At 42.8% G+C, this 12,379-nt stretch overlaps 1 protein-coding gene across 3 annotated transcripts in view; it reads left to right on the top strand.

Moving 5' to 3' along the window:
- Window positions 1-12,379, top strand: part of abca3b (ATP-binding cassette, sub-family A (ABC1), member 3b) — an 80,539-nt gene that overhangs the window by 16,847 nt on the left and 51,313 nt on the right. For all 3 annotated transcript variants that reach the window (XM_031813865.1, XM_031813864.1, XM_031813866.1), the window contains 2 exons: window positions 3,148-3,275; window positions 10,723-10,888. In XM_031813865.1, coding sequence (XP_031669725.1) covers window positions 3,148-3,275; window positions 10,723-10,888 — 294 coding nt within the window. The remainder of the gene's footprint in view (window positions 1-3,147; window positions 3,276-10,722; window positions 10,889-12,379) is intronic.

The raw sequence follows: 12,379 nt of genomic DNA on the forward strand, positions 1-12,379 counted from the left end.
ACTGGATGTTGTTGTGGTAGTATAGCATGTACCATTATGCAGTATAACTTGATGTTGTTGTGGTAGTAAAGCATGTACTACTGCCCTGGTGTTATTGTAGGCCCGCCTACCAGCCTCGGCTGTCCTGGGAATACTGGTTCCTCCAGAAATGGCGCCTGACTCCTCAGGCAACATGTAAGGGCCAGTCTCTTCACTATCTGATTCAGATGGAGAGGTGGGGGAGATGGAGAGGAGCTCACCCCTGTCAGTCTGGTGCGGCTGGACGAATGGACACACACACACACACACACTGAGATCAACTCTCTGAATAATTTAGATTGTGAGAGGAGGGGGAAGGGAGCGGTCACTATGGAGGTTTAGAATGTTATGCATGTAGAATAACATGCATGTAGAATAATTCAACAGGGTATGACGTGTTAAAATGTATGCACATCTTGTAATACATTATACAAATACACTTTCAGCGATTATACTGAGTTCATAGAAGGATATCAATCAAATAAATAAATAAATTAGGCCCTAATCTATGCATTTCACATCACTTGGCAGGGGCGCAGCTGTGGGTGTGCCCACCCACTGGGGAGTTTTTCCCCACAAAAGGGCCCCTCTCAGATGATCCCGCCAGGTGAAGAAGAGGATGTGGAAGTCTTGGGCCTGTGTGGTTACACGTGGTCTGCGCTTGTGAGGCCGATTGCCAAATTCTCTAAAAAGACATTGGAGGTGGCATATGGTAGAGAAATTAACATTAAATTATCTGGGAACAGCTCTGCTGGACATTCCTGAAGTCAGCATGCCAATTGCATGCTCTCTCAACTTGAGACATCTGTGGCATTGTGTTGTGTGGCACAACTTTAGAGTGGCCTTTTTTTGTCCCCAGCACAAGGTGCACCTGTGTATTGATCCTGCTGTTTAATCAGCTTCTTGATAAGCTGCTGCTGTCAGGTGGATGGATTTTCTTGGCAAATGTAAACAAATTTGAGAAATAAGCTTTTTGTGCGTATGAAACATTTCTGTGATTTAAAAAAAAATTCAGCTCATGAAACATGGGACCAACACTTTACATGTTGCATTTATATTTTTGTTCAGTATAGAATCAATATGAAAAAGGGACAGGAAAAAATAAATAAACTCAGCAAAAAAAGAAACATCCCCTTTTCAGGATTTTCTCTTTCAAAGATAGTTCGTGAAAATCCAAATAACTTCACAGATCTTTATTGTAAAGGGTTTAAACACCGTCTCCCATGCTTGTTCAATGAACCATAAACAATTAATGAACATGCACCTGTGGAACGGTCGTTAAGACACTAACAGCTTACAGACAGTAGGCAATTAAGGTCACAGTTATGAAAACTTAGGACACTAATGAGGCCTTTCTACTGACTCTGAAAACCACAAGAAAGATGCCCAGGGTCTCTGCTCATCTGCGTGAAAGTGCCTTAGGCATGCTGCATGCATGAGGCATGCGTGCCCAGGGCAATAAATTGCAATGTCCGTACTGTGAGACGCCTAAGTTAGCGCTACAGGGAGACAGGACAGACAGCGGATCGTCCTCGTAGTGGCAGAGGATTGGTACATCCGAACATCACACCTGCGGGACAGGTACAGGATGGCAACAACAACTGCCTGAGTTACACCAGGAATGCACAATCCCTCCATCAGTGCTCAGACTGCCTGCAATTCGCTGAGAGAGGCTGAACTCAGGGCTTGTAGGCCTGTTGTAAGCCAGGTCCTCACCAGACATCACCGGCAACGTTGCCTATGGGCACAAACCCACCGTTGCTGGAGCAGACAGGACTGGCAAAATGTGCTCTTCACTGACGAGTTGCGGTTTTGTCTCACCAGGGGTGATGGTTGGATTCGTGTTTGTTGTCGAAGGAATGAGCGTTACACTGAGGCCTGTACTCTGGAGGTGGTGTGTCACAGCATCATCGGACTGAGCTTGTTGTCATTGCAGGCAATCTCAACGCTGTGTTTTACAGGGAAGACATCCTCCTCCCTCATGGGATACCCTTCCTGTAGGCTCATCCTGACATGACCCTCCAGCATGACAATGCCACCAGCTATACTGCTCATTCTGTGCGTGATTTCCTGTTCTGCCATGGCCAACGAAGAGCCTGGATCTCAATCATATTTAGCACGTCTGGGACCTGTTGGATCGGAGGGTAAGGGCTAGGGCCACCGCCCCCCCACAGAAATGTTTTGGGTCCTTGCAGGTGCCTTGGTGGAAGAGTGGTGTAACATCTCACAGCAAGAACTGGCAAATCTGGTGCAGTCAATGAGGAGGAGCTGGTGGCAGCAGATACTGACTGCTACTTTTGATTTTGACCTGTTTTAGAGTGAGAGGGCCTATGTGTGTGTGGGCCTGAATACCAGTGCTCAGGATAAGATTAACAGAGCATGTTGAAATCTATGGGAGCGGTAGACAAATCTATAAATGAATGGAAAACATATTTTGAGCTCAAGATATGACATTGATTGTTTCCTGTAACTGGAACACGGGGTGAAAGTGAGGCTTATTTCACAACTTCACTGTGTCTATATCATGCCGCTGTTATATGAGCCCGTTGTGTTTTCAGCTGGCTTTCAAACCAACTAATGTTCTCTTTGCCTGTGTGACTGTTCTGTTCCTGCCACTTGTTTCTCTTCTGACTGTATGTCTCCATGTCAACTGGTAGAATTCACAAGGTTAATTAAGGATCCGGCCCTTTTTATAAATGTTCGCCTAAAATGACTTTCCCAAATCAAATTGCCTGTAGTTCAGGCCCAGAAGCAAGGATATTCTTGGTACCATTTGTAATGAATTGCTTTTAAGTTTGGAAATGTGAAAGGAATGTAAGAGAATATAACACAATAGATCTGGTAAAACCATTATTTTGTATTTTTTTTGTACCATATTTGAAATGCAAGAGAAAGGCCATAACGTTTTAGACTGATCCCATTTGATTTCTGTCCATATGTCCTGGGAAATTTTCTTGTTACTTACAACCTCATGCTAATCGCATTAGCCTATGTTTGCTCAGCCGTCCCGTGGAAGGGACACCAATCCCAAAGAAGTTCAAGGGAGAGTCGGTGTGAAAAATTGGTAGACATGACATGGGATTTTGTCACTTCAACTAATGTTCTCTCTCTCTCTGTTTGCCCCAACAGTGCATGCGTTTGAGACAGAGGAGCAGTTTGAGGACTTTGTGAGGAAGGACCCTCAGTCTCGGAAGGTTCTGGCTGCTGTGGTGTTTGAGCACTCCTTCACTCACGATGATGAGCCACTGCCCCAACAGGTTGGTTTAGTAGTGTATTCATATAGTTTGTATTGCACTTAGGGATGACCCCAATTAGTCGCCTGGTCGATTGTTTGGTCGATAGGCTGATGATCGTCCGGGGTTTTCATTTTTTGTCGAGCAGTAGCAAATATATATGCCTTTGGAAAGTATTCAGACCCCTTGACTTTTTCCACATTTTGTTACGTTACAGCCTTATTCTAAAGTGCATAAAAAAATCCTCTGCAATCTACAGACAATACCCCATTATGACAGTGAAAATAGGTTTTTAGACTTTTTTGCAAATGTATAAAAATAAAAAAAACACACCCTTTGCTATGAGACTCAATTGAGCTCAGGTACATCCTGTTTCTACAACTTGATTGGAGTCCACCTGTGGTATATTCAATTGATTGGACATAATTTGGAAGGGCACGCACCTGTCTATATAAGGTCCCACAGTTGACGGTGCATGTCAGAGCAAAAACCAAGCCATGAGGTTGAAGGAATTGTCCGTAGAGACAGGGTTGTGTCGAGGCACAGATCTGAGGAAGGGTACCAAAAATGTTTGCAGCATTGAAGTCCCCAAGAACACAGTGGCCTCCATCATTCTTAAATGGAAGAAATTTGGAACCACCAAGACTCTTCCTGGAGCTGGCCGGCCCGGCCAAACTGAGCAATCGGGGGATATGGGCCTTCTTCAGGGAGGTGACCAAGAACCAGATGGTCACTCTGACAGAGCTCCAGAGTTCCTCTGTGGAGATGGTTGTCCTTCTGAAAGGTTCTCATCTCTGTAGCACTCCACCAATCCGGCCTTTATGGTAGAGTCACCAGACGGAGCCACTCCTCAGTAAAAGGCACATGACAGCACCTAAAGACAGACCATGAGAAGCAAGATTCTCTGGTCTGATGAAGCCAAGATCTAACTCTTTGGCTTGAATGGCAAGAGTCACGTCTGGAGGAAACAGGGCACCATGCCTACGGTGAAGCATGGTGGTGGCAGTATCATGCTGTGGGGATGTTTTTCAGCATCAGGGACTGGGAGACTAGTCAGGATTGAGGCAAAGATGAACGGAGCAAAGTAAAGAGAGAACCTTGATGAAAACCTGCTCCAGAGCACTCAGGACCTCAGACTGGGGTGAAGGTTCACCTTCCAACAGGACAACAAACCTAAGCACACAGCCAAGACAACGCAGGAGTGGTTTCGGGACAAATCTCTGAATGTCCTTGAGTGGCCCAGCCAGAGCCAGGACTTGAATCCGATTTGAACATCTCTGGAGAGACCTGAAAATAGCTGTGCAGCAACGCTCCCCATCCAACCTGACAGTGCTTGAGAGGATCTGTAGAGAAGAATGGGAGAAACTCCCCAAATACAGGAGTGCCAGGCTTGTAGCGTCATACCCAAGAAGACTCGAGGTTGTAATCGCTGCCAAAGGTGCTTCAACAAAGTACTGAGTAAAAGGTCTGAATACTTATGTAAATGTGATATTTCAGTTTTACATTTTTTTTATAAATTAGCAAACATTTCTAAAAACCTGTTTTTGTTTGTTATTATGGGGTATAGGGTGTGGATTGATGAGGGGGGAAAAAAACCGAATCAATTTTATAATAAAATTGTAATGTAACAAAATGTTGAAAAAGTCAAGTGGTCTGAATACTTTCCGAAAGCACTGTATATTTGATTTGATTGAACACGAGACACCTGTCTTATTCGCGCCCATCTCAGTGAACTAATCCATTGCGTAAGCCGCTGGGGATGGCACAGTCCAAGAAGGTGAGTGTGGCTAAGATGCACAATGCACGTCTGTCTTACTGTGCTCTCTCCCTCCAATACAATACATATATATCACCAGTAGTACATTTACCATTAAGGCCTATTATTTCTAATCTACATTGTGTGTTTGATTACGGTCATTTCTGTTAATGCATTCAATTGATTATTATTCCTGTCTTTTACCTTTCTCATTGTCAGAGTGGACACGTTGTTTGCGGAGCATACAACCTATGCTACACTTGTGAGATAAAATAAAAATGTCATTCCATTTACGAATTTTGTGACTTTAGTCATATTCGAAGTAGGACTATAGGATACCTGACCTGCACGCCAATGTAGGCATAGAAATGTGCCCATTTGGGGGATCTGATATTATTTCTGATTGCCTTAATACACCACCATTAATGAGCTGTGGAGCTTCTCAAATTTGTTTTCTTCACCTCAAATAGCAAGCAAACAAAGTCTGTTTTTACATACGTGGAGAATTACAATACAATAGTTCCTCAATGTATTTAAAAATCGTTCCAGTTCCCTCCCATTCAATAACCACTCGGTATGAAAGGGAAAAATATCATGCTCTGATCCAGTGGAAAAGTCATAAAATAGGCCTACCTGATTACTTATTATCCCTTGTGCAAATAACCTACAGCTGTCTGTCCCGAGCTCACTGGCACAGAATATTTTATACAATGTTGCAAGTTTGTGAGCTTGTGCCCAACCCAAGTTAATAGTTGATACAATGTTTCAAGTTGGTTGCAGACAGGCCATGCGTAGCCAATGTGATTTTCTATATTTATTTTTATCAGGATATTTTCTACCTTCAGGCTGCAATGTTTTTATTTGTTGGCTTTATATAGGGTATTTTTTACATGGCTGGCAATGCCAAAATAAGTTACTTTTTAGGTTTGTATAATTTTCACTTAGATTTTAATAGAATTATGATAAAACACATGACAATGATTTTGAGATACAAAGACGTATTTATAAATTAATGAAACAGTTCCACATAACCATAACTGGAAGGCAGATTGGTAGAAATATTAAGATAAATTGGCCTATTACCGGAAACTTCAAGAGAGTAAGGGCGGAATCTGCGAAAGCCAGCAGGAGCGGGAAGAGAACGGTCGGGTCAGGTTTTTTATCTTTTTTTCCTGGTTATCTTGATCTCTGGCTCCCTCTTGAGTAATTTGTGTCTTATTTCATGTGCTTAAAGCATCAGACAAACTCAATGTAAAAAGTTGATTTTAGTTAAACACAGGGTGTGTCTATATATGGAAAAAAAATACTTGTTTAAAAATGTTGACCAATCGATTGGTCAAAAGAACAGACTTTCGGTCGACCAAAATGTTGCACTGTATGCCTGCCCGTTTCCTAACAAACCAATACATTGTTTCTTAGTTTATTCTTTCATCATTGGTGAAGGAGATATGCAGGCTTCGAGACTGGGAAGGGACTGGGTGAGGGAACGGGGTAGATGGTAGATGAGATGCATGACCGTGAGCATATTTGGACGAACTGGGAAAGACTATCTGAATCCTCTCCTTGCTGGATAGAGGCGGAAGACCTCAACCAACCCTCTGAACCACTTGGATGTGGTGTTGAAAGATAACACATGCATTTATTATTTATTAACACATTAATTTATTGCTGTCTACTCAAACCTTAGCTTATACTCAGGTTTATGGTCTCTACTCAAACCTTGGCCCTCTTGTGGCAATCTGGTCTGCAACCTTTAGCCATCTCGTAATTGAGGTAAGCTCGGTCTCCTCTCAAACCTTGGCCCTCTCGTTATCGAGGTAAGCTGGTCTGGCGATAGAAAACCCGGGTGGGGGTTTTATTCGGAAGAGCAGAAAAGGGCCTGTCCCATGACACCATAACTGTGCTCATGGGCGGTCCTCTAATTCAGTTAAACTCCAAAGGGAATTGGAGTTTCCTTCATTACAGTCCAAAATCACATTACACAATTTCACAAACAGTTAGATGTAAGCTTCATAACTGAGGCTATTTTATAAACAGCATTATGGTAATGTGGCCATATTGTCTTTCATGAGTTTCACTAAATTGTACCAAACGCACCAGTTCGTAGTTGGATTCTTCACCGATCTTTTATACCTTCTACAGAACATAAATGTCGTTCGGTTCTCCAGTTCTGTGAGGTGGAAGAAATTCCTTTGTTCTCTCTATGACACTCACTCTCTCTCTATACTGTGGCCATGAGGAGATAATCTCTTCCAGGAATTTAAAACCTGAGGTTGCAGCAGCCTGAGTGTAGGAGACAGAGAGAGGGGGATGGTGCTCTCTGTACCCAAAGAGGGAAACGTCATGACATACTGTAGATCCAAACTTCTACCAACCTATATCTATCCTACCCTGCCTTTCTAAGGTCTTCGAAAGACCTTAACAAGACAAGATAACAAACAGATCACCGACCATTTCGAATCCACCGTACCTTCTCCGCTATGTAATCTGGTTTCCGAGCTGGCCATGGGTGCACCTCAGCCACGCACGCTCATTGTCCTAAACGATATCATAACCGCCATTGATAAGAGACAATACTGTGTATTCATCGACCTGGCCAAGGCTTTCGACTATGTCAATCACCACATTCTTATTGGCAGACTCCATAGCCTTGGTTTTTCAAATGACTGTCTCACCTGGTTCACCAACTACTTCTCAGATAGAGTTCAATGTGTCAAATTGGAGGGCCTGTTGTCTGGACCTCTGGCAGCCTCTATGGGGGTGCCACAGGGTTAAAAACTCGGGCCGACTCTTTTCTCTGTATACATCAGTGATGTCGCTCTTGCTGCTGGTGATTCTCTGATCCACCTCTACGCAGACGACATCATTCTGTATGCTTCTGGCCCTTCTTTGGACACTGTGTTAACTAACCTCCAGACGAGCTTCACTGCCATACAACTCTCCTTCCGTGGCCTCCAACTGCTCTTAAATGCAAGTAAAACTAAATGCATGCTATTCAACCGATCGCTGCCCACACCTGCCCGCCCGTCGAGCATCACTACTCTGGACGGTTCTGACTTAGAATATGTGAACAACTACAAATGCCTAGGTGTGTAGCTAGACTGTAAACTCTCCTTCCAGACTCACATTAAGCATCTGGGGCGGCAGGGTAGCCTAGTTAGAGCGTTGGACTAGTAACCGGAAGGTTGCAAGTTCAAACCCATGAGCTGACAAGGTACAAATCTGAACAGGCAGTTAACCCACTGTTCCTAGGCCGTCATTGAAGATAAGAATTCGTTCTGAACTGACTTGCCTCGTTAAATAAATAAATATCCAATCCAAAATTAAATCTAGAATCGGCTTCCTATCTATTTCGCAACAAAGCATCCTTCACTCATGCTGCCAAACACACCCTCGTAAAACTGCCCATCCTACCGATCCTTGACTTCGGCGACGTCATTTACAGGATAGCCTCCAACACTCTACTCAGTAAATTGGATGCAGTCTATCACAGTGCCATCCGTTTTGTCACCAAAGCCCCATATACCACCAACCACTGCGACCTGTATGCTCTTGTTGGCATGCCCTCGCTTCATATTCGTCGCCAAACCTACTGGCTCCAGGTCATCTATAAGTCTTTGCTAGGTAAAGCCTTATCTCAGCTCACTGGTCACCATAGCAGCACCCACCCGTAGCACGCGCTCCAGAAGGTATATTTCACTGGTCACCCCTAAGCCAATTCCTCTTCGGCCGCCTTTCCTTCCAGTTCTCTGCTGCCAATGACTGGAACGAACTGCAAAAATCCCTGAAGCTGGAGACTCATATCTCCCTCACTAGCTTTAAGCACCAGCTGTCAGAGCAGCTCACAGATCACTGCATCTGTACATAGCCCATATGTGTATAGCCTAACCAACTACCTCATCCCCATACTGTTATTTATTTGATTTATTTTGCTCCTTTGCACCCCAGTATCTCTACTTGCACATTCATCTTCTGCACATCTATCACTCCAGTGTTTAATTGCTATATTGTAATTATATTGCCACTATGGCCTATTTATTGCCTTTACATCTCTTCTCCTACCTCATTTGCACACACTGTATATAGACTTTTTCTATTGTATTATTGACTGTATGCTTGTTTTGTTTATTCCATGTGTAACTCTGTGTTATTGTTTGTGTCGCACTGCTATGCTTTATCTTGGCCAGGTCGCAGTTGTAAATGAGAACTTATTCTCAACTTGCCTACCTGGTTAAATAAAGGTGAAATAAAAAATTAATAACAGTATGTGTGTGACCAGTCAGCTTCACTGTACTTTAACCTAGGGTGAGCACATTTTAAAATGCCCAAAAGCGGGACAATGGTATGATTTTACGGGACATTCGTGGGACAGTGTAGCCTACACCTGAATAATTTTTCCACACACATCTCCCTACCGCAGCACCGAGTGAACTAATTGAAGTGTACCTTGCCTGCACTTTTTTCCTCACACAAAATTCTGGCTATATTTTGCCAGGGAATCATTGCTGGTTTGTCTTAGGAAATGTTTAACAGTTCGGAAGAGAGACTTTTAAAACGGTATTGAATGAAGTAACAGCAAATATGTTGAATGAGCAACTAATGAGCATGGACAGCCTCACAAGTTTGCCAAATGACCTTATATCTTTGTCTAATATGACTATTTACTGACATTAGTAGCTCTTCGTTACACACAATTTTTGTTATTAGTTAATTAACAGTCCTCCAAGTTTAGCTGGAATTTAGCCCGAAATGTTTTGACAAATGTGATTGGTTGATGATATGACATTGGCCTATGTCTCTTCTTGTGTTGGGCATAATATCAGATCTCAACAACGATTGGAGAAGTGTTTAACATCACCAGCACCACATCCTTGATATTTATCTTGTTGTAAGCTCAACGTGATTTCAAACAAGACCGGTTGGAATGTAATTTCTCAGCAAATGAATAAGAAGTCTGACTGAAATATGTACCTTTTTTCTAAATTAGTGATGTTTTCATTTGTTGGTCAAATGCGGGACATGATTGTTTGGTTGTGGGACGAAAGGCCAAAATGCAGGACTGTACCGCACAATCTGGGACATGTGGTCACCCTAATTGAACCTTGAACCCTGAATCAGCTCTTTGTTTACATATGAAAGCATCTGGTTCTCACTGACAGTATTATTGCCCCTCATTCAAATCCAATAATCCTGGAGTCACCTGCAGTCCGGCCAAATCCTTGACATTCTAACCTTTAACCACACTTTAGTTTTTCCTCCTGGTTTGAGGCTATACAGAACGTTTGCATCTGAGAATGCTCTTGAGCCAAAAGGGGTTGCCTATAGAGACATAAATATTCTACAGAAATGACCTAATTGGACAGAAAGCGGCAGACCTCGACACACCAAAAGCTAAAGCTCCACAGTGGTTTTTTAACCCGAGCAGCGGGAATGACCTGCTGGAAGGAAGTCAGGAAAAAGAGATGAGAATTCCCTGGTTGGGTTGATGGACACCATCCTCCCTATGGAGATTTAACTCTGTCACCCTCTCCCTGTGTCAGTGGAATGTGTTGGTGTGTGGTGGGCAGAGAGGTAGATGGTGGTGGATCAATATATATCATCTTATCTTTCACATCTAAAAAAAGAAAATCCACTCTTCCAGTTGTTCATAATCTTTCTCTCTTTTACTCTCTCTATTTCTTTCCCTCCCTCCTCTCCTCCTCCTATCCCCTACAGGTCAGCTACCACCTGCGGTTCAGCTTTAGTCCCCGTAATGCCCCGGCCAAGGAGAAGTCTGAGCTAAACATCAACAATGACTTTGACTGGCACACTCTCAACTTGTTCCCCCTCTTCCAACTGCCCGGGCCCAGGGAGCAGTACGACCTCCAGGGGGGCACGCCTGGTGAGCCTGTACCCTAACCCTAATTGTAACTCTAAACTTAACACTTAAGCTTAACATAGCCTTTGTACCCACAATGGAGAATGTTCCTTGTTCTACTATCCTTGCGAGACTTTGAGGGATTTCCGGCACCCGTGAGGATAATAATGATTTTATATATATATATATATATATATATAATAAACACAGTCTCAGGCTTCATACGCTTGTGTTTGCCTGTTCATATTGCCAGTGTAAGATGGATTACTGATAAGACAGACAGCGAAGAGAGAGAGATAGTGAGGGAGAGTGTTGAAAGACAAGGGTGGTGATAGGGGGAGGGAGGGAACTAGACATGGAATGGGAATGATAAATTCATAGCGGGTCAGAGGGAATTGGAGAGAAGGGTGTCAAAGTATTTTTTATGGGTGACCGTCCATTCCAATCATTTCTGTAATGAAAATATTTTGCCTTGGCAATCCTGATTATTTGACAGGGCAGAGGAGCAATATAATATTTATAATATTTAAAAGATAAATACACCATTACACACTCACTGGATGAGAACTCCAGGGTTGTGTTCATTAGGCACCAAACGGACTGAAACAGGGAGGAACTATCTGGACTGGTCTAATAAGAAATACTCCTTTTTGTGTTCCGTTGCAAAACATTTTCAGTTGCGTGCCCTAATGAACACCACCCTGATCTGTCATCCATGTTGGTTAATCAGACATTATTGACACTGAATCTTTTCAAGCATAAACACAGTAAATATAGTAAACAAACACCAAGTGTTTCTGCAGGCTCCTTCGGGAACAGTGGATAAGAGCCAGATACGAGAGGAAGGAGTTTGTGTGTGTGGAGAGACCGTAGCTGTCTGAAGTAGAGGTCGACCGATTATGATTTTTCAACGCCGATACCGATTATTGGAGGACCAAAAAAGCCGGTACCGATTTTAGTCGGCCGATTTAATAAATAAATACATATAAAAAAATATATATATATTTGTAATAATGACAATTACAACAATACTGAATTAACACTTATTTTAACTTAATACATCAATAAAATCAATTTAGGCTCAAGTAGATAATGAAACATGTTCAATTTGGTTTAAATCCTGAAAAAACTAAGTGTTGGAGAAGAAAGTAAAAGTGCAATATGTGCTATGTAAGAAAGCTAACGTTTCAGTTCCTTGCTCAGAACATGAGAACATATGAAAGCTGGTGGTTCCTTTTAACATGAGTCTTCAATATTCCCAGGTAAGAAGTTTTAGGTTGTAGTTATTATAGGACTATTTCCCTCTATACCATTTGTATTTCATTAACCTTTGACTATTGGATGTTCTTATTGGCACTTTAGTATTGCCAGAGTAACAGTATAGCTTCCGTCCCTCTCCTCGCTCCTCCCTGGGCTCAAACCAGCAACACAACGTCAACAGCCACCACATCGAAGCAGCGTTACCCATGCAGAGCAAGGGAAACAACCACCCCAAAGCTCAGAGCGAGTGAAGAT

Source organism: Oncorhynchus kisutch, unplaced genomic scaffold (genome assembly GCF_002021735.2).
Source record: "Oncorhynchus kisutch isolate 150728-3 unplaced genomic scaffold, Okis_V2 Okis06b-Okis10b_hom, whole genome shotgun sequence".
Lineage (NCBI taxonomy): Eukaryota > Metazoa > Chordata > Actinopteri > Salmoniformes > Salmonidae > Oncorhynchus > Oncorhynchus kisutch.